Source organism: Drosophila pseudoobscura, chromosome X, assembly GCF_009870125.1.
Source record: "Drosophila pseudoobscura strain MV-25-SWS-2005 chromosome X, UCI_Dpse_MV25, whole genome shotgun sequence".
In the NCBI taxonomy this organism is placed as follows: domain Eukaryota; kingdom Metazoa; phylum Arthropoda; class Insecta; order Diptera; family Drosophilidae; genus Drosophila; species Drosophila pseudoobscura.
In genome coordinates, this window is record NC_046683.1 from 26,837,606 (window position 1) to 26,860,208 (window position 22,603).

The 22,603-nt window shown below is 45.1% G+C and overlaps 2 protein-coding genes and 1 long non-coding RNA gene across 7 annotated transcripts in view; 1 reads left to right on the plus strand and 2 right to left on the minus strand.

The window, feature by feature from the left end:
- The window catches only part of Lcch3 (Ligand-gated chloride channel homolog 3), a 423,845-nt gene that overhangs the window by 238,200 nt on the left and 163,042 nt on the right, over positions 1-22,603 (plus strand). For all 5 annotated transcript variants that reach the window (XM_033383167.1, XM_033383165.1, XM_033383166.1 and 2 more), the window contains 3 exons: positions 12,421-12,592; positions 12,659-12,843; positions 12,909-13,066. In XM_033383167.1, the coding sequence (XP_033239058.1) occupies positions 12,421-12,592; positions 12,659-12,843; positions 12,909-13,066 (515 nt within the window). The remainder of the gene's footprint in view (positions 1-12,420; positions 12,593-12,658; positions 12,844-12,908; positions 13,067-22,603) is intronic.
- LOC117184642 (uncharacterized) lies at positions 9,041-9,222 on the minus strand. Its single transcript, XR_004470052.1, has 2 exons — positions 9,151-9,222; positions 9,041-9,100 (listed from the first exon to the last, which is right to left on the minus strand). It is a non-coding gene; the product is annotated as an uncharacterized lncRNA (long non-coding RNA).
- LOC6899454 (uncharacterized) lies at positions 20,483-21,253 on the minus strand. Its single transcript, XM_002136042.3, has 2 exons — positions 21,066-21,253; positions 20,483-21,009 (listed from the first exon to the last, which is right to left on the minus strand). Exon 2 carries the CDS (start codon positions 20,863-20,865, stop codon positions 20,518-20,520), a length of 348 nt encoding a protein of 115 aa, XP_002136078.1. The 5' UTR covers positions 20,866-21,009; positions 21,066-21,253; the 3' UTR covers positions 20,483-20,517.

The window sequence follows — 22,603 nt, forward strand, 5'->3', positions numbered from 1 at the left end:
AGCTTCGCAAACTCGGCTTTACGAAAGCAGCGGACACGTTCAGGTAGTCTACTCGACCGATCCAATACAGTTGGTCCTATGTCTAGCGACACCTCGAAAGTAGGGTGGTAGGCGTCTTCAGGTATAGTGAGCGGAAGGGCTCGGGTTAACAACACTATGGTCGGATCCGATACAAAGCATAGATCAAGCAATCGACCCAAGGAATTTTTCACATGATTGACTTGAGACAGCGACAGGTCAAGCAAGCCGTCAACAAAGTCATGTCGTGACATGGGCACTAGGATACTAGACTCGTTTACCGAAGACCAAACAGTTCCTAGCAAGTTGAAGTCACCAAGAACTATCATACGATCTTTATCAGATAGCGAGGAAGCAACAGCGGTTAAAGCGGACAAGTGCTGCTCATAAATTGAAATATCCGAAGAAGGTGGGATATACGAGCAAGTAATGAATATAGCGAAAGCGGGAAGAATCAGTTTTAAACACAGGAATTCCAGTTCCTGTTGAACTTGGACTGTGAAGTGTTCCGACGTGAAGTAAGAGTCCACTGCAATTAGAACCCCTCCTGCACGTCGAGACGAACGGTCCTTTCTAAAAGTTGTGTACCGACCTGCCAAAACCTCGGAACTAAGAATGTCCGGCTTTAACCAGGTTTCAGTAAACACAATAACGTGGGAAGCAAATGCAACACTATCCCGGAAAAGAATGCTGAGCTTACTACGCAAGCCTCTTACATTCTGATAGGTTACTAAAAGAGAAGTTAGTTTCTTGGAAAGGTTGGAGCAAGACGGGAAGTTGAGGAAGAGGAAGTTGAGGTTGAGGGTGGCACGCTGGAAAGATTTGGAAGCGATATGGGGGGCCTATTCTTCTTCTTAGCCTTAAACTCCTTCACCACCAAATGCTCCGGCCAAAATTTGGTGGAGCAAATGGTGTCAAATTGAGTTGGGGAGATGCTTATCTTAAACGACGCTATCTCCCTGGCATAAGAGAAGTTAAATTTCTCCACCTTTAAACCCACGGCTTTTATTTTGCTTTGAATGAAAGCAGTTACATCATTAGATGTGAGGTCAGGGGCCAGCCGTGAAACAAAAACTTGTCGTTTTGGTGGGACTCCCACCAGTGGTTTAGTGGTGGCAATATCCGGAGGTCCGGAACGTCTATTTACTGGTGGGATCGGGATAGACGGGACAACTAGTGAACTTGCGGACACCACGGACACGGACGCAGCAGACGTACTTGGCTGCACATTCTCCGAGGCGATGAATTCGGCTACCGAATCTGCATCGCCAGCAGCTTTCGTTGCCCTTGGAGTGCCAAACGAGATCAACTGCTGCACAGTTGGAGTGGTCGGAGTCAGTTTTTCGGCGGCGCACGGCTGAGTGACGGTTGGCACTTGCAGGTCCCGCGGAGTGACCTTTTTGCGCCTCGGAGTCTCATTCAGCAGTTTTAAACCGCTAAACTTAGCCTCCATGGCTAGGAGCCGATCGTATTGGTTTTTGAAACTAACGGTCAGCTCCTTAAAGCCACTCCGCGTCTGCCTCATGAAAGATACCATTTCCTTATCCACCGCACGGCATGCCTCGCAACTGTAATGCAAGCCATTACGTTTGGCTCTAGCATCACTCACGAGGCCAGAAAATCCCGCGCATTTTGCGTGGACTACGCTGTCGCAGAGCCAGCAGGGGACATTCGGCTGATCGTGAGTGATCTGCTTCTTGCACGTTTTTTTGGCGCAGACCACAGCGAATTCCATTTTTATTTTTATTATTTAAATATTTTCTTAAGAAAATTTGCAAAGAAAAATTAAAATTAAAAAAATTAAAAATTTCCAAAACAAATTGGTATTAGACCAATATGCCAGACAACGCTCAAAGCGGAATTGGTAAGAAAAAAAAAAGAGAGCAGAGTGGAGAGAGGTTATAGCGAGAGCTACTAGACAGAGAGCGCTATTGCTCAGAAAGTTGAAAGAGCGAGAGAGAAAGAACAGTTATTGAGGTTGAGGTGATAGCGAGAGAGTGATAAGACAACAAAAGCTACCAGACGAGAGCGGACTGCAATGCAATACTCACTCACTGCAACAACACAACACAACACAAGCCGACGCCGAAAAATAAAAAGTATGTTAAAATAATATTTTAACACAAATCAAAAGGCATGCACTCGCGTAAAAGAATTGGTTTCCAGATTGTTGTCTGGTTAGGGAGTATAATTAGAATTTAGTTAGGAAAACTCCGGCTGTTTATTCGAAACAAAGGGAAAAAATGCGGAGCGCAAAACAAAAACACGTCTGATAACTACGAAAGAGAACGGAGGAATTTGTCTATAAATATTCCAGCCACACTCTCACTGAATTTGCACTTTAAAATGTTTTTCAACGTGCACCCAAATGTATTTGTTGGTAGTTAAACTACCCAACAACACAATATTGTATAATTAATAAGTGTTTTAACGGAACGCGATTAAGAAATGGTTTTATATCACGTCGGGGGGTCACCAATGTTTGAGATGACAAGCTTTTTTGGCACCTATGTGTTTAAAAAATGAAAAGAGATTTTGGGTTAAACTTTATAATTCGTATTTAATCTTGGTGGCTTAGCGGAAGCCGATTGCTTGCTATTGCCAGATAAAATTTATGCGAGATCGATATGCAACCAATGCGCAGAGGGGTTAGCATAGAACTAAACTATAGACGACGGCGTTAGATCAAAGTGATTGCCGAAGTGGCGGCGGCAGAGAGCCCCTTTAGCGGGAGAGCGCAGCAGCTCTGCAGAAAGTCAACGTTTTACAACATAGGCGGCTCTCTCTGCTCATACAATAATAATGTTAAAGTTACGGTTATTATTCAGCGGCTGGCCCGAACACGTATCTTTAAAAATGTGGATGCCACAGATTTTCGTCCTTTGTGGGGGCGAAGTTTTAAAATATTTTTGTAGTAGTGACATATCACAGAGGTCTGGATCCAAAACAATCCAATACTCATTTTGAGTATCGGGTATAATAATATACCCCAATACTCATTTTGAGTATCGGGTATAAAAATCATTCACAGTGGCTATCAATGCGCTTAAAAATTGTTTTGGAAAAAAAAAATAAGAGAAGCACAGTCTTCAATTAGGTAGACCAAAGCTAAATTATGATGAAGCAGTGCCCCGTCTAAAACAAAAACTAGCTGCCGATGTAGCAATCAGTAATAAAAACCGTTCCTTTCCTTTACGTGATCGCGTCGATGCATTATCTTACTATTTTTTTTGTTCGCGTGCAATACTCTGCGTATGACCGACTTGTATGACTTGTGTCAGCTGGTTGGGGGAGGAGGACTGGGGGAGGAGGAGACTGGGGGAATTAGAAGGGATAAAGGAATTAAAGGGAAAGGGAAGTTGGCTTCAGCCATGTATATCCGCCCCGACGGCTAACTGTGCTGGTGTTGGATGCAACAGCCATGGCCCTCCCGACCTTGATCATCCAATTTCCTGAGATTATATGCCCTACGGATGATCCCTTATCTCCCTTATACCACACTCTCCCACATCGATCCCTTCATGACTCCTAAACAAAAATCTCCTACCAACTCATTTCCAAATTATTGACAATATTTATTTTTAACGATAGGGCCTAAAGTTAAGAATATACGTAGAAAGAATATTATATATAATTAAGGGAAGAGTATAAGCTAGGGCAATAAGGGGAATATAAATATAAGAAAAATATTCTCGAATAGTACGAATAATATGTATAATCTAAAAAAAAAATTGGGGTACGTGGAATAATTTTATAAATATTTAATTAGGAAATTTTGTATTACTCACAGACGCATAGGTGTAAAGCACCTGCTACTGCTGATCTTCGCTGAAGCTTGAAGCTTCAAAAGCTCTTGAGCTTTTCGTGGGCTAAGGCCTCTTTACGAAAAAAACAGCCCCCACTATCATTTAGTGATATCATTTTTATATACCGGGCCCCCAGCCAGGCTGACTTTCGGCACGGGTCTAATAACACATTTAGTCCGGCCCGGATGTATACAATATGATGGATGTATTCCAAAGAACTATGTACTCTTCAGATCCCCCCATCGCAAGTATATCCATTAAGAAAGAAGCACCTCGACATAAAACACAAACATTATCATTTTCCAAAAAATATTCAGCCTTTAAACAATGATTTCAGTTTTGATTATGACTCGGATGAGTCGGAACAACAACTAAATCCAAAATCTAACATAAATTGTGAGAAATAGTTAAATAGTAGAATAAATTAATATAGAACCTGGCATTAAGTAAGAATTTGATCGAAATAAAAATTGTTTATTCAAAATTACAACAGAATAATCCATTCCCATAAAATTGTAGTGCTTTTTTTATAGCTCTCATGACTTTCTTTTGTGATCGCGTACACGCCTTGCTGCCATATATGGGCTATTTGGGGTAGGCGTGGTCAAATGATCTTCAAATTTTGTACAAATATGTATGTATTAAGAGTGCTATATTTATAAAATACACCAAGTTTCAGCTCGATATCTGCTTTATTCGACTTTATGCAACTTATTTGGGAATTCCGCCCAGTGTGTATTGATAAAATTTGAGTTAGATTCGGTCCTCGGATCTGGTTATGGATTCTTGAGCCTAACACATCATACTTGGTCACACGGGGATAGGTTTATAGGGTATTTACACTGACGACCATCCACCATCCATTTCGTTTCGTATTGCAGTTCCGAACATTTTTCGGCTAGTTCCCCATCCATTTTGGATGTTCCTAAACCGCACGTTTCTACGCGACAGTTGACCGATGGTTTTTAAATGCAACTCTGAATAATTGTCAGTCACAACGGAAGAATGGTATTCACTAAATAAACAATGATTGTGAAAAAATTTACAAAAACGAGGGGGAACGTTGTGAGTTGCTGCGGCGACCGCAACTCTACATTTATACCCGATACTTAGTCGGTATGGCTCTCCTCCGGCAGACGCCGCTCATATTGAACGACACAACAAGGAGCGAGAGAGACAGAAAATCAGTCTGAGCGTGTCGTTGGGCGCTGCGTAGCCACTGCAAATTTATTTCTTATTTTTGGGTTTAAAAATGATCCGATCTGGTCCAGATACTGATAGATATGGTCATTCTCTATCATTGTGCGTTTTAGTTTTCTCGTATCTTCAATATTGCGGATGCCACAGATTTTCCTCTTTTGTGCGGGCGGAAGGGGGTAGCGCGAAATTTTGAAAAATACGTCTTAAGGTGAGATCTAACATGGGTCTCTGAGAATTGTGGATGCCCCAGATTTTTATCCTTTGCGCGGGTGGAAGGGGGGCGAAACATGACGAGTCATGGTCCGATATCACAGGAGCTTGGATACCAAATTTGGTTGCTCAAGCTTTAATAGTCTGTTTTATAGTGTTTTTTGTTTATTCTGGCCATAATAATTATACGATCTGGTTAATATGTTGTACTCTAGAAGACATAGCGAGGGGTGGGGAGCGGAGGCAAAGAAATCCAAAAATTAGGACATTTCGTGTCTGGCAGAGATCGCCAGAGACCGACTGGTCTGTGGTCCACCACAGAAAATAGAAAGAGCACGACATGAGGCAGGAGAAGATGGTGCAGGTCTTAATCATCCCCAAACGAAGTTCCAGAACGACTTGTTAGAAGTTGTTTATAGTAGGGCGAATCGAAGATCAATTCTCCAAACGCAAAAAATCGTTGATCCAGTGAACCTCCCAGAAGCCGTCACGAGAAATGAAAAGTAGCTGTGTTTCGTGATATGTAGGTGTGAATTTTGTTCTGGGGCGCGGTAGGTCGACCGTTCGAATTGGGGGTGGAAAACGTAACTAACTTCTAAGGCTTATGATCTATGCTGGCTTGAGCGCCGTGTGGATCGTGACCTGTGGATCGTAGACCTCCTGAGCGCCCCTCGGAGCGCGCCAGCGCAAGTTGGGACCGGAGCGCCCGGCGTTGACACAGTGCGCGGCAACAATCTCCTGCTGAACTGAACCCCCCCCCCCCCCTGGCAGGATTGCAAAGTATAATGGGGTGGCCTATGGCTGGGTGCACGACCCGGACACGATTGATCAAAAAACAACGCTCTGGACTTGACAAGGACGTCGACTCAGTGTCGCTCCACGGTCGGATAGGCGTGCGGATGAGCAAAACGGGGCTTGCTCTTAAGGAATCTATGGATGGCGCCGTGGGTCCTACGACGGGGCGGCTCGCGGGGAGACGAGTGTGTCGTTCGTCGTGGGCCGATGTAGATGGCGACGGTGCAGTCGCGGCTGAGCGAGCTGGACGACGAGGGCGGCGTTTGGCCTGCTTCGACTTAGTCGGAGAACGGATGGAAAAACTGCAGAGCTTCTTTGACTGAGCGGATACGGCATTATTTAGGCCGGAGACCTGTGCCTGGATTCGTTGGAATGGCAATTTGATCATGTCCACAAGACGTTCTTTAATGAACGTCGCCTCTGAGCCAGAGTCGATCAGAGCGCGCGCGTGGAAAGTTTTTCCCAGTGGAAAATATTTACGATGGCCGTGCCTAGAAGGACAGTCCTCGTGCCGGAGGCGAAATACGCCTGAACGTTAGGTTGGGCTTCGGACGAACTTGTATTTTGCACGCTTGGTTCTCGTAGCTTGGGCCACGCTGAGGAATTTTGTGTCGTTGTGGAAATCGCTTTGCTGGAGTTTGCTGGATTGCTACGGTGTAGAAGCGTGTGGTGCCGGTCTCCACAAGTGATACAATTCTGGGCGCTTTGGTATGCTCGTATCTGGTGGCCCCTTGCAAAACAGTTCAAACAAAGCTGCCTTTTCTTAATGTAGTCGGAGCGAGCGTCAGCGGATATTTGAAGGAAGAGAGGCCCAAAAACAGATTGGATGATACTCTTTGAAACAGAGATCACACGTTCTCCTCTTTTGATTCCCTGTGGTCTCAAACGAGTGGACACTCCTAGGATAAGGACTTCTTTGAGTCCGAAACTGATTGCTACTGGAATTGTCTGAAGTGGCTATGCTCGCCCTGGAGTGGGCCTGAGTCTCCATGCCTGGATGGCCGTCATCGGTCACTTTGAGAGACAGGTACCGCTCCGCCAGGAATTTGTCCTTGGCGTGCCAGGTCACGGATTGCTCCCAAAGCTCAAAGGTTGTCTTTGGCAGCTTAGCGGAAATGAGGTACACTAGCACTCCGTCAGCGAAAACGCTGTCTGTGGAGACCTCGGAGTGTGTGAGTGTCGTGATGCACTTGTGGACGGCCCTTTGGAGCTCTTTTAGCGCTGCTGCTGACTCGGTACGGATTTGGGGCAGAATGAAAAGGATCTTCAGCTGGGCCTTGAGTATCAGCCTCTTGTTTAGGAAACGCTCACGCAGGGCGTTCCATGCGGACGCGAAACCCTCGTTCGTAAGTGGAGCCTGTGCCACTATGTCGTGGGCTTCACCGCAGGTCTTTTTGTTGAGGTGGAACAGTTTTTTCACTGGAGCCAACCTTGGGTTTTCTATGTAGATGGCGGTGAACAGGTCTTGTGGGCCACTGCTGGTAGTCCCCACTGAAAACTTCAGTGTCACATGAAGGGAGGCGGCAACCGCCGGAAGTCGGCACTTGTAGTGTTTGGTCTTCGCCAGTGAGTTAGGGCCAGAGCCTATTTAGGCTCTAACTCCGACATTGGCCAATAGGTGGTTTTTTTCTGACCTCATATTAATAGGAAGCTAGGTTCAAAGGCGCGCATTCTTGCTGTGCTCGGGTCCAGCTCGTCGGATTGGTTTTTGGCTACACAGTTTTCCTGACACAAATCAATATAATGCGCTTCAAAAAAAAATAAACAGGATCTCGACGTTAATATCAATAACCAATAAAAAAAACTCATTTCCACTCTGCGCCGATACGCATTTAGAAAACGCTTAGAAAAAGTGTAGTTCGTCTTCGGTCTGATGGAGGGAACAGCGGTGATATATGTCCCTAGTCTTTACCCACCCAACCATGACAAACGCGTTTACATTCGGGCGTTGTCCCAATTCAAAGATCCAACATCTTCTAGTGCATTTTGAGGGAGATAAGCATAAGTATTTGACGGACGGAGATAATATTTAGTTTAGGCAGACATATTCATGATTACAAATTCCTTTTTATTTTAATGTTAAATGTCCCTAACCATGTGAGACTGTATTGATATATATATATTTTTTTTACATAAATTACAGATATAATCCGATTCCTTACATTTACAAATAAACAAAAATATACAGACTTCCTTCTACTTGGATCAGCAAAAAAAACTTAATTATTTGAGCATTTGAGGGGGGAAATATTCTTTCAAATCAGTATATATATATCTACTTTAACAAACTTACGCCTGCATTGGTGTATAGGCATTGTGGTTTCAGCCACTAGTGGTACTCACAGTAATTGGTTAAACTCATCGGTGTATCGTTGGGCCCAAGATGACTTTGACGGATTCATTTGTATGCACTGTGTAATTTAGAGGTTGGTCAGCATAAATGTATATATATATATAAAGAGAAACACATTATCCCGAACTCATATTGCTCAGTTTTCAAAATCTTCAATTACTTTACAAATTTACTCATTGGAGGAAGCTATTTAGTTACTACATTAATCAACACAATGATAAACGGGATATGAATATGTGGATCTAATCAGCTGGTTCTTAGAGCAGCAGCGTATAGATTTTTATGTGATAATGATAAAGGCAAACGAGAACTTGCACTTGAAATTTTACTTGAGATTTTGATTACACGGGAATCAAAATAAACAAAAATCTGCTGACAGCAAGAGTGGTTCTGAGGCAATGTGGTTTAGGCTAGCCTAATTACTCAATCCTTTGTAAATTTTCGTAGGTTGGTGACGATTATGTCCTCCGGTTTTTTGAGATCGGCAGGTTCAAACTGAAGTTCGGACATCCAGCAGTGGTGTATGGTGGTTGGTCTTTCACGAGGCGTAAATGATTTCCGATATTGAGCTAGCCCAACGTCAAATTCAGCCTTCACTTTGCCGCCGTGGATGTGCACTGCACTAACTCCCAAACGGTCAGTTTTGTTGTTTTAGTAGTTGATACCGTAGATTGGTTGGCCGGCTTGGCTGTATTAAGATTTTCCAGTACTCCTATCCCTAAATAAAACTGTGTCAGAACCTCATCTTTCCACCGTGGACTAACGTACCTTTGCTTCTTTCAAGAATTTCACTTTATTTTCCCTTTTCCCTCGGGTAGTTCAGCTAACGCCACTCTTCGGATTTATTAATCCAAATAAACAGTGGATGATTAGATAATAGCGAAAAATTTGAAGTTATGTAACTCCACGTGTCTTCACCATTCACTCTGCGATTGTTATCGCGAAAATCTATATATACGTGTGCCGTAAGTGAAACTATGCAGGGGAATGATTTCACATGAATAAAGTCTATTCGCCTGTACCTATTGCATTCCTAAGCTGAGCTTTAAGCTTTAACATAACTGTGCAATCGGATGATCTTCTGGATCTCCTGCATTCCACCAATTTCTTCGAGCTATGCTAGCGAGGGCGGTATGAAAAGTATCTTTCTAGAAAGTGTACCTAACTTGTTCGACCTTTTATTTTTTTTCTTTTGATTTTCGAATAGTTGGACACTACACACTTGAACGGCCAGTTGTGGCGTGTGAGGGACAGTCGGGGGCTCGAGCTGATCGTTCAGTTCGACCAGGCATTGCGCGTAGACCGCGTAGCAGTCATCGTACATCTCTTGGACATCAGCTACACCCTCTGGATCCTCTTCCGCCATCGTCACCGAACAGGCCGCGAACTCCACGTCCACCTTTGCCCACAGGCTTCGGAGTTGATCTCGATATACTTGGGAGAGCGAGCGGGTTGGTGTGCTAGCATCTGGAGCGCTGAGCTTCTAGTCGAAGCGGGTCAGTCTGCTTGCAGCCAAGGCAAACTAAGACCGTGCGGAACTGGCGGCCATAGTGCTAGGAGCCGTGCGAGGGACTCCCGAGGGGAGCAACAAGGCCTCGAAGGCATGTGGTGGGTGAGCCCTGGACGTGGTCGGACCTCGCTCAGCTGGGGCCGGACGGGAAGATGTGGGCGTAGTGACTGAGCCGTTGGAGCTGGGTGGATGGGTCAAACTCAGCGAACTCCCCCGCTTAAACTTCTTGCTAGATTTCTTCTCAACAGTGGGCATGTTTTGCTGATGGATTTGCGATAACGCGTATTAGAGTCGCAAAGGTAGGTAAGCTCAAATGGCGACGTGGAAGTTTAGAACTACGAACCGTGGATATGTGGTTTTGGTGGAATTTATTGCGAAGGAAGCGCGGCACCGAAAAATATTTTCCCAACAACTACAACGCAGGCAAACGGTGGAGAAGCGAAAGCGAAAAGAAAAACGAAAAGAATGCACCGCTGCTGCTGCTTGTATGTGTGTATGTATGGTTGTAAGTGCTATGTACCGCGGCTTGGGTTGAAAAGATGTCAAACAACGGGTAAAACGGTGGATAACCGTTATGTATATTATATATATTATATATTATTGTTATAGATGTGCAAGAATATGCTAATTTAAAATGCGTACGTATAGATATGTAAGATAAATACATATGTATGTGCCGTATGTATGGATCGTTATTTTGTTAGTAGTATAATTAGTTACATAAATAAGGAGGCGCTGTGATTTGTTATATTATTTCCTTATAAAACCGACAAACTATGGAACGCTGAGCATGCACGGAATAAACAACAAAAATAATTGCAAGAATATGACTTTATGTTTGTTGCCAGCCGCTTGGATTGCGTTGTGATGTGTACATACATGTATGTATGTATGTTAGCAACGAAAGCTCAGCTGGTAGCTGAGAGAGGTAGGAATATTATTTACACTGGATCGGAAGCTGAACGCAGGAGCTAACTCGGATCAAATTAAACCCTTGGAGAAGTGGGAGGCCACAACCGTTGGCAGAACGAAGTATGGTTTAATTTGGAGCTAGAGCGAGAAATAAATACATATGTATGTATATACATATGCCACGGGAACTCGGACTGGGATGGAAAACTCGCACAAAATCACTGCGCTGTTGTTAGGCACAATTGAAGAGTACTTATCTTGAACTTGGAGCGATCCGCCGATGCTGGCTGGGGTTTGCTTCTCCTTATGGGGAAGGCGAAGATCCGGCTCGAAGGACCAATGTTTGTAGTGGGGCGAATCGAAGATCAATTCTCCAAACGCAAAAAATCGTTGATCCAGTGAACCTCCCAGAAGCCGTCACGAGAAATGAAAAGTAGCTGTGTTTCGTGATATGTAGGTGTGAATTTTGTTCTGGGGCGCGGTAGGTCGACCGTTCGAATTGGGGGTGGAAAACGTAACTAACTTCTAAGGCTTATGATCTATGCTCTATGATGGCTTGAGCGCCGTGTGAATCGTGACCTGTGGATCGTAGACCTCCCGAGCGCCCATCCGAGCGCGCGAGCGCAAGTTGGGACCGGAACGCCCGGCGTTGGCACAGTGCGCGGCAATCATCTCCTGCTGGCCTGAACAGAAGTTTTAAAAAATAAAAAAATTAATTATAATAAGGTAATATTCACTTTCATTACGGTCTATACAATATTATGGCGATATTATTTTTGTGGTGGCTTTCAAGACCTATTCCGCTCTATACCGAAATAATTGATATATTTATATTCATCATTCATTATAAGAGGAAAAAATTAATAAATCTTCCGGGCAAATTTAATATACTTGTTATTGGCATCAGCTGTTGTTGATGGCTGGTGGATGGTTGATGTTTCCAGTGTGAATCGGAGATTCACATCTGTCAAAATATCCCACCATTCCCCCGGGATGTGCTCCGTTTGCAGAGCCTATTAGTATATCCTTTCACTACATTGAATTTTTAAAGATTTCCGTTTGGGATCACTTGAGCTCTTGTTTCGCTCTTTTAATCTTCACAGCGCATTGACACTTGACTCTGTTTAGCGTATGTCATTTGACACAAGCATAATTGCTTTCAAAATTTAAAGGAAAGGTGAAGCCGTGGGACAGTTGAACTAAGAATGTGTAACCTATGTCTATGATTTTCTGGTCGAACCGCTCATAAGCCTATGTATTCTGTCGAGGCCAGGAAATGCAAGCTTGAAAGCCTGACTGTTCGGTACAGTTGGCAGTAGATTTATTTAATTAGAAAGCACTCCACCATCACAAATCGCAAAACGCTGCGAAATGACTATCAATTCGCAAAAGAGCGTTCTCAGGGCTGCGGAGCACCTCAAATTTGACTTCCCCCAAATAATTCAAAACAACAAGTTGCAAATTCCTTCCTTACATACTTAACTGAAATATTTAAACTTTTAAAAGAAAAAATAATTTTTAACAAGTCAAATATGGGAAAATAAATTGGAAATGAAACACTATCGGTAGCAAAAAGTTTCGAAAATATGTCTGATCACAAATATCTATTGTTTTAGATGCAAGCAAAAGGACATGCTTGCCGGACGTCTTGAAAATGTTACACAAACGATATCGAAGATACTGCAGGGATACGACATTCGTCTCAGGCCTAACTTTGGAGGCGATCCACTACACGTTGGAATGGATTTGACAATTGCAAGCTTCGACGCCATATCAGAAGTTAATATGGTAAATAGATTTTGATATGCTTGATACACTTGAAGTATATAAATAACATGTAATCTGTTTGATAAGGATTATACAATAACAATGTACTTGAATCAGTATTGGCGGGACGAGCGTCTGGCGTTTAATATTTACGGACCGTATTATAATGGCGATGCAGATGATGATGGAGTCAACGATGTGCTGACTTTGTCAGGTGATTTTGCTGAGAAAATTTGGGTACCAGATACATTTTTCGCCAATGACAAAAACAGGTACAATGACTGTAATTTCTAAAATAATTTATACGAGCGTTTATACACCCCATATCTTTTAAAAGCTTTTTACATGACGTAACCGAGAGAAACAAGTTGGTGCGCCTTGGGGGCGATGGCGCTGTTACGTATGGTATGCGGTTTACCACAACCCTTGCCTGTATGATGGATTTGCATTATTACCCACTGGACTCACAGAACTGTACTGTTGAAATTGAGAGCTGTAAGTCAAAAAAAGTTTATCTGATAGATAGAGATAGAATTCGATATCTGCAATTTTAATTAAAGGGCTACAAAAATGTCCTAGTATATTTTGGTTGGTGCTAGGCAGGAGAAGAAAACGTGTTCTATAATCTCCTCCGTTCTCTTAAAAACTTCTTGTAAGGGCACTTGCCGGTTTTTAAAGATGCCCACAAGCCAATGTTCCGTAAGGAAACGCATGACTGCTTTCGGACTGAGAATACAGAGCTCAGTAGTGCGCTTCTTCATATCGTTCGGCTATGTCTGCCGATCTGTGACACTCTACTATCTCTTATTAAATAATCAATAGAAATGTTCCTGTTGGGAGCACCAGCCGTTAATAGCTCTTAGGTAACGTCAAGAACTTCTCTCTTAAGCTTTCTATTATCGCGTGCATACAAGCACACACGTATTCAAAGTTTTTTTTTTACTTATATCCACTGCTTCGAACCTGCCACCATTGTAACCTTAAGAACGGAGCAATTCTTAATTTGTGTAGTCAGAGTTAACGGGAAAGTTCGGCAACTTCCAACATTTTGACCTTGAACTGATTGCCATGGACTTGTCGTGTGTTAATGGTTTAACGTAACATTGGCCGTAACGATCCAAAGATCTCTTTGGATCTCTCTAACGTTTTCGCCTCTCTTTCGCCATCTGCTTCGTGATCGGCTGCACGTATCTCTCTCGAACTCGAAATAGTGCAAAACATCTCGGTCGTTCGTTTGTGCATAACTGTTGGTTCTTTTTTGGTCGTCGCTTCGCTGTTTTGCCGGCGCATTCATTATGGACATACAGTCAGCACAACATTTATTCGGACACCCGTCTATTTCAACTGTCTTTATAAATAACTTAAAAAGTATTTAACTTTAACAAAAAATGTGTATTTCATTATGAGCATGGATGTTACTAATACTAATTTTAAACATATATACAAAAAAAACTTTCTTTGGCATTTAAAAACAACTCAAAATCTCAAATCAAAAAGACCACTTTTTTACGCACAATAATTACGTTAGGTTAACCCAGACGGCCCTCAGCGGGGCCACGCATAGGCCAATCTGGCCCTTAGTTATCCGGATAGGGGGGTGTATGAACCGTCGTGGGAGTGTTTATGTGCTTTTAAAGTCCCCGAGAATCGAGGTGTTTTTAGCATAGGCCAGCAGTTCCTGTGGCGTACTTTTGGAGGCATCTTCCAGTGATACCAGGACTGGGGCGCTCAGGTATCTCCTCCTAGCCCTTGAGAGAGCCGGACAGTTGCAGATGAGATCTTCCAGGGTCTCGATAGCCCCAGGTTCATCGCATTTTCTACATCTCTGTTGGTGATGCCTAGCTTTGTTGCATGTGCAGCAGCCAGGAAATAACCTGTTAGTATTCCGACTAACAATCTACAGTCCTTTCGTGGTAGGTGCCGTAGGTAGTGGCTTAGTTTCTCGTTGCGTTCCTTGCACATTATTTTCGAGGTTCTGCAGGTACCACCACCTGCTCCACCACCTGCTCCACCTCCTCCACCTGCTATCAGTTTGTGTTCTAGCCTGCTCCTCTAGATCGCTTTGCAGCGTTCTAAGGGAGACAGGCACGTTCTCCTATTCTCCAGTCCGACGCCGTCCTTAGCTAGTACGTCCACCGCTTCGTTTCCTTCGATGCCCTGGTGGCTGGGAACCCAATAGATCCGCACTGTCTTTGTCGTGCTTAGGATGTCTAGTGCCTAACTGATCGCCAAGACACTTCTGGAACTGACCGCGGACGACTGCATGGATCTTATCGCCGCTTGGCTGTCGACGAATAGGATGACCCCATCGTGTGGTCGTTCTGTGAGGAGAGCGACCTCCGCTGCTTTCCCGATGGCAAAAACTTCTGCCTGGAATATGCTGCATTGATCCGGTAGCTTATACGACAGCCTTATCTCAGGGTCTGTACAGTATAGGCCCGCTCCTACTCCTCCGTCCATCTTGGAGCCGTCTGTGTATATATTGAGGTGCTCAGTTTGGTTCCTTCCAATTTTCCAGTCTTCAGGTTCCAAAAATGTGGTTGTTTTGACGTCAAGGCAAGTTTGGGGGGTCATGTAATCAGTTGATCTGTTCATTTCCCTGGGGATTGAACTATGCCCGTATCCTTGTGGCTATAGATTTCCTGATGCTATAAGGCGTTGTGCTGCCTTTCCCGCAATCAGGCGAGCGTGAATGTCCAGGGGGTCGATTCCGAGTACAGCTTCGAGTGCTTTTGTTGGGGTTGACCTCAGCGCCCCTGTAATACAGAGCACAGCCTGTCACTGAGTCTTTTCCATAAGCTTATGGTATGTCTTCTTTTCAGTAGCCTGCCACCGCACTAAGGCTCCATACAGCAGTGTTGGTCGCACCACCGAGATGTAGATCCAGTGCATTAGAGCAGGTGACAGGGTCCATATCGGTACCTTGTACCTCTTGGTAAAGAGGATGAGGTCCGTCTTGTCGGTGTTGATACTGAGTCCTACCTCTGCCGCCCACTCACATATCTCCCTGAGTGTACGTTCCATTAAGGAGCTGAGGGTCGATGGACATACACCCGTAATAAGTATGCTTATGTCGTCTGCATAAGCTGTTATCTTTGGGGCCTTCCTTTCATGGAAGCATGGAAGCAGTGCCCCACTCCGATTGCACCCGTCTACAACTTAGGAGGTTTTTGATCCAGACGTTGATTGCAGGGTGTATGTTATTCGCTTCTAGGCGACTTGTTATTGCGGTTGTGGCCACGTTGTTGAATGCTCCTGAGATGTCCACATATGCTCCCAAAAGCATACTTTTTATTGTGAAGGGCGCTCTCGATGGTGGCTTCTAGCGAGTGTAGTGCCGTCTCCACTGATTTCCCTTTGGTGCAGGCGTGTTGGTTTGTTTAAATCAGTCCCCCTACCTCTTTCGTGATGTTCAAATCCAACAGCTTTTCTATTATTTTTAGTATAAAGGAGGTAAGGCTTATCGGTCTGTAATCCTTGGGACTCACGTGGCTGCAATTTCCTGCCTTAGGGAAGAAGACAACTCTCGAGGTTCTCCATTGGATAGCCCGTACTTAGGCATGCTGAGTATATTTCGAAGAGCCATTGGGTAATAACCTCTTTGGTCAACTGCATCATGGCTGGGAATATCCCGTCCAGTCCTGGTGCTTTTATGGCCGCGTAGGAGTCTATGGCCCAGTGGATTCTCTTAGTGGTTAACAGACCAATTGGGGGGTGCTGTTCCTCGGTTGCTAGGTCCTGAGGCTCCTTGGCGTCAGTGACCTCGGTGCATCCAGGGAAGTTCGTCTCCATTAGTGCTGTTAGGGCTTCTTTACTGCCCTCTGTCCACTGTCCGTTGTCTAGTTTTAGTTGGCTCTGTACTGTGGGCTGCTTTGAGAGCAGCTTCCGGAGCCTAGCGGTTTCGGGCACTTTCTCAATGTTGGAGCAGAAGTTTCTCCACGAGTTCCTTTGTGCCTTACGTACATATTTCCTTCTTGGGAGCTAAGTAGGATTTTATATTCCTCATTGACAATCTCTTCGCTCGCTTGTTTGGCGATCTTGAAGAATTCCTTGAGGTTGTTCCTTTGGAGAGAGTGTTCCACCACAGTGGCTTGGACCTCCTCTTCCTTCTCGAGGCTTGCACGATGCATGGTAGGCGTTCAGTAACTCGTTGGATAGGGTCTTTAGGAACTTCTCAATATCCTCCGCGGATTTCACTTAGCCCGGATTCGCGCGCTTCGAAGTAACTGTCTTTTTAAATTTTGCCCAGTTTGTGTTCAGGGGGTTTCTATAGATGTTATCTTCGAAGAGTGTTTGAATTCGCACTTGAAATGACAGTCAGATACCAAAGTACTCTTTCCCGTGACAAGAGTTAGGTCTAGCACGTTTGACGAGGTGGGACCCACGAGGGTTTGTTTCTCCCCCACGTTTGCTACGTCTAAGTTAGTGGATAAGATAAAGTCTAGGAGTGACTCACCTCTATCGTTGATGTCGGGGCTTCCCCACACATTGTGATGGGCGTTGGCGTCTGCGCCAATGAGGAGTTGGAGATTTTTGGAGCCGGCTTCTGTCACCAGACTCCTAAGTTCTTCCGGTGGGGCGGGCCTGTCGTGTGCCATGTAGCAGGAAGCTACCAGCTTCCTCGCTCTCCAGCATGACCACCGTCAGGTCATCCGTGCTGTAATGAGACATAAGATGAGCATGGATTCCTTTCCGTACGAGTACGGCGGTTCTGTTCCTGCTTACCGATGTTGAGTAGAGAAGGCTGTAATTTGAGGACTTTAGTCCGGCCACAGAGTTGCCTGACGCAATCCACGGCTCCTGGACTAAAGCTATGTCGGCGGGCCCCTGCTCCATGGCAATGAGGAGCTCCGCCGACGCTACCTTGCTTTTATGGAGATAGAGTTGCAGCACCCTTAGTGTCATGGGTGGCTAACTCAACCTCGCACGACGGGTTGACTATGATTGTCAGGTCACCGTCCTATTCCTTCTCCGAGTCGTCCAGCGCAAGACCATGGGCGGCCTCCACTATGGTCTCCAGACCTAGGTCCTTCTCGACCTCGCCTGCCTGGAGGGTGTGCGCATCTTTGTTCTCGGGGTGGCGCTTTTTCAGCCGTATGTATACGCTACCTACGCCCCACGCCATCTTCCCGAGCTTGGGATACAGGATGTCCTCCGCCTCCTTGCTGATCTGGAGGATCACGTGCTGGCCCCCCCCGTTGGGTAGTGGGCTACCGGCATGCAGAACCTTCCAGTCAGCCGTTGGCACGTCCGGATTTTGCCTCTGCAGCAGCTTCAGTGCTCGCTTCCCCTGGACAGCAATGGGGAAGAGCACCTTCGCCTTTGGTATGGACGGGATCAGCTCCCTGTCTACCACCTCCAGCTAGGGCCCCTCCCACAGAGCTTCCAGTAGGGTCACCTTCTGCACCAGCACTGCCGCGTTGGGTCGTCGTTGCACTTGAGGATTTTGACCCCGTTCAGCCATCCCGCTCCATCGAACGTGGGCATGGGAGCGCTAGGGTCCTCCTCCATTCGCGAGAACAGTGCCTCGACGAGCTGCGCGTGGACTACCTTCCACTGCGCCGCCGTCATCTTCCCGTTCTCGTCGCTGCGGTCGATCAAGGCCACAATGAGATGTCTCTTGGACACCTCGCTCATGGCCTTCTGTCTCGGCCTCTGTCTTCCTCGTCTTCGGCTGGGTGGTGGCCACCTTGGGCCCGCGTTGCCGCTTGCTCGCCGGAGTGTCTTTGGCGGCACTCTCGATCGAGCGTTGCCTCTTGGTGGCCAACATCTCCTCCACCTTGTTGGCGAATCCACCGTTTGTTGCCTTCATCTGAGGCAACTGCGCGTAGTGTTCGCGGCCCTCCTGTACCCGTTGCTCAGCCCAGGCTAGCTTGGACTTCTCCTCTTGGGTCTTGGATATCCGCCTTGCCCTGGAGCCGGCTCAGTAACTTGAGGGCCGCCTTATACTGAGCTTTTGCCTTCATCACCTCCCTGGAACGCTTCGGCTCTTCCCTACGCAGGGAGCTGGTACCTGGTTCCGGCGAGCGGAGAAGGCTTTCCTCTTCGGTCTTGCTAATGGATAGCACGCTTTCCAGGTCCGAATCTGCGTCGACAACGGAACCCGTGCGGCTCACCCTGCAACGCGTCGTTTTTGTGGCAGTAGTATTACAACTGACATGGCCTGCTCCCGCCATGCCCGAGGTGTGACCGCTGGCGACACCCAGAGAGGATTGCTCCTCCCCGTACCCGCCGGTGGTAGCAGTTACGCTTTTCACCGACGTTTGGGTTGACATCCCAACCCGTGCTTGCTCCTTATCAGCCTCCATATTTGGCCCGAAGGTCCATACCGGTTAATGTTTTTCGGGGGGACCACCCCCTAGCGTTTTATGCCTGGCCGCCAGGCACCTCCAGCCATGGCCTTGGTTCAGTTCCCCTGACTTTAGATCGGGAAAACGATGGCCATAGCCTTAGCTAGACACTGCATTACCCCGGGCAGGGCAAGCGACAGTACATTATCCTCGCCCGGGATAATGCAGTGCATTGCCCAGCCGGCACCATCGTGGAGGGTTTTTTTTTGCCAGACACGTACAATAATTATTCGGACACATTTTAGTTTGTACGAAAAAAACTTATTCAGGCAGTCTCCGTTTTTCATTTACTTTTTCGGATTACGTTTTCAGCCAAAACGTTTCATTTTCGTTTTAAGGTGTTCCAGTTTTCACATATTTTGGTTATGTATTATTTTTCATCGTTTCTGGCAAACAAAAACAGCTGACCTGGCTGCTTCGTAAAAATACAGCGTGATTAAAATGCCTTTTATTTTTTCAATTGCTTGTTTTGAAGCAAAACGATTGCAGAAATTACGTGATCTAAGAAGATCTAGACATCTTAGATGCAACACTTGTGCATTTAACATGTCTGACGAACTGTGAGTAACAGCATGCGAATTGAAAATTAAATTGCTAATGATCAAGCTTTCAGATTTGTGAAGTCATTTCAGATCGACAAAAAAACTTTCAAAATGATTTTGGAGAAAGTTCAAACCCATTTAGGTGTTACCAGGAAGTTATCTCCCTCTACGCAATTTTCTTCAGTAATACGATATCTCGCCACTGGCTGCTACCAATGGGCAGTTGCCAAAGACCACCATATAAACATTGGACGCAGTACATTTGGAAAGACTCTTCACAAACTTATTCCGTTGATGAACAGGCTGTTATGTGTTGAGTTCATTTCGTTTCAGATGAATAATCATCAATTGCAACAATCATATGAATATTTCTATCGGAACTTTAAATTGCCTCGAATTGGTGCCTGTGTGGATGGAACTCACATCCGAATACTAAGGCCTGTACAAAACCACTATGTGTTCTATAATAGGAAAGGATTTTATAGCATGAATGCCATGGTGGTGTGTAACAACAACATGGAGATAATTGCTATTGATGCCACGCACCCTGGTTCCTGCCATGACTCCTTCATTTGGAATCACTCCCCTGCTAGGGAATATTTATCCACGACCATTAATGGGCTTGTTTTGGCTGATTCGGGCTACGCTCTAGAGAGTTTTGTTCTGACTCCTTATAGGAGCGCGGAGATAGCCACCTATCAGCACAGATTCCATATAAAGCATACTGGAGCACGAAATATTATCGAACGCACCATTGGAGTCCTTAAAAGCCAATTCCGTTGCTTGCAACGCACTTTAAATTACCCACCAATATTTTGTTGCCAAATTATAAATTAATGCTGTGCCCTGCACAATATTTGTAGAAGACGTTATGTCTTAATCGAGGAGGATGTTCGATTTGACGACCCTCTAGACACTGAAAATGAATTCGATGACACTGAAAATAATGGATCATCTATACGCGATGAAATAGCTAGGCCATTCCTTATTAAAATGCAAAATTTTTCATATGTTTTCTTCTTTATTTCACAGTAAACTAATAGTAGGAAACTAATTATTTCGAAAATTTGTCCAAAATTTGGCTAAATTTGTCTACAAGCGCCATTTGGACCTCGAGCTTCTCCTTCTCTGACGCTTCCATTCTTTCGAAACGTTCCGAAATTTTGTTGAAAATTGTCGACATTTTATTCAGCTGAGCAGCGCAGAGATCGTTGAGGTCCATGGTCTGCGCTGGTCTAGTTCTACGGCGCTTCGGCATGGGCTCCTCCTTCTCTGAAGGTTCGTCCTTCTCTGAGGGTTCCTCCTCAATGGGGTCTTCCAACACGCATTTAACCCCAGTGTCGGCCTCCTTGGTCGTACGGGGGGGAAGTCCATACGCTGGCCCACCTACTCCTTCCACCATTTCATAGAGGCCGTATAGCTTTGCCACTTCCTACTCAAATTCCCCAAGCGATTGCTGTGCGTAGGGCCCTCCACCTGTAGCTACAGTTTATAATTTGTTCTTGGCCAGCTTCTTGCGGATGTTTGTTTTCCAATCTGCCCAAACCTGAAATTGTAGAATTTAATATAGTAGTGTGCTACCTTTTGTTGTGCAACACGTACCTTTTTCCAACCCAATTCGTCCTTGATTGGCGGCCCAACTGCATTGATAGCGCCGCAAAGCTCTGCCTACTTGGCATCGACAACAACTCGGTCGCCCTTCACAAATCCTTTTGCAGAGTCCGGGCTGTCTTTCATGAAACCTATCATCTTGAAGAGATGATTTATGCTTTCCCCTGGATATAAAGAACAAAGCGGTAATTTTGAAATACAAAATTAATTTGCTGCACTTACATTTTGAAGTCCGAATTAAATTGTCAACGTTCCGATAACCAAATCGGAATGCGTCAGCTGTTTACACCAAAACGAAATTTGTTGTTCCCGTGGCCAATTTTTTCCGAACCAAATTTGAGGTTGGGTTCAAATAAAATTATTTATAAAGAAAGCACAAATTAAATTACCTTGATATAGGTGTCAAGTTTTATGTTAATGCATCAATAAATCATCTATTTTTTTCCTTTTGCAATTAAGGTTCGTTTTGTTGTATAAAGTTGTGAAAGTGAAAAGCGGAGCCTGGCTGATTGTCCCCCATTTTTCTGCTTTCAATATTTGGTAGGGCCGCCCTTAGCTTTAATAACAGCTTGTAGACATCGGCTCATACTTTTTACCACAAAATTGGTAATATTATAATTATAATTCCGTTTTAAGAGTTTCCTTGGAGGAAATTTTATGTTTCGTAATTTTTTTCCAGCAAATCCCAAACGTGCTCTATGGGTTTCAGATCTGGTGACTGCGGCGTCCTCTTTAACTGTTTGCATTGATACAACAGCCATTCTTGTACCAAATACGATGAATGTTTGGGGTCTTTGTCTTGTTGAAACAAAAAATTCTTCGCATCAAGTAGCATCCATGCTCATTGTTAAGCTATTAAGCGTTTTTAATAACTGTTGCAATTTGAAGTTAATGAAAGACGAGAGGCTGTTTATAATTCACAATTTATTTGCATATGTAAACCAACTTATCGCGTATGTACATATGGGGATGATTGGGGCGAACGATTGATGCGAGGATGTTAGTCTTATAGCTGCGACGATTAGCTCAAGACTGCCCATGCAAGGGCTGACGGGCCAAATTGCCGGGCCCTATGCAGCAAGCTTAGACGCAAGCGAGAACATATGATAGCCCGAGAGCGTTAGAGCTGCTCGGGGACGCTGTTAAGCCGAGTCCGAAAGATTGCGACATAAGGAGACGAAAGAATTCCGCTGCATGCGCAAATGATCTTTGCAGTGGGGGCATTGGAAACGACAACACCAAAATGCATTTCCTTTGGGCCGCACCACAGGCAATAATTTAAAATATTTAAGCTTCTTGACCCCCCCGTTGGAAGCCTGTCTTTCAACAGCATCTTTAAGGGGCAGCAGGCACAGCTTGTTGACGGCGCACTTGGTGATTTCAGATGACGTCTTCAGCACAGCAACTCGGGCAACGCCATCTCGTCCAGGCAAAAGCTCGACCACTCTCGCCAGTGGCCACTTCATGGGAGGAAGATTCTCATCCTTGACAAGAACCAAATCTGCGACTGCTAAACTAGGCTTCGCAGT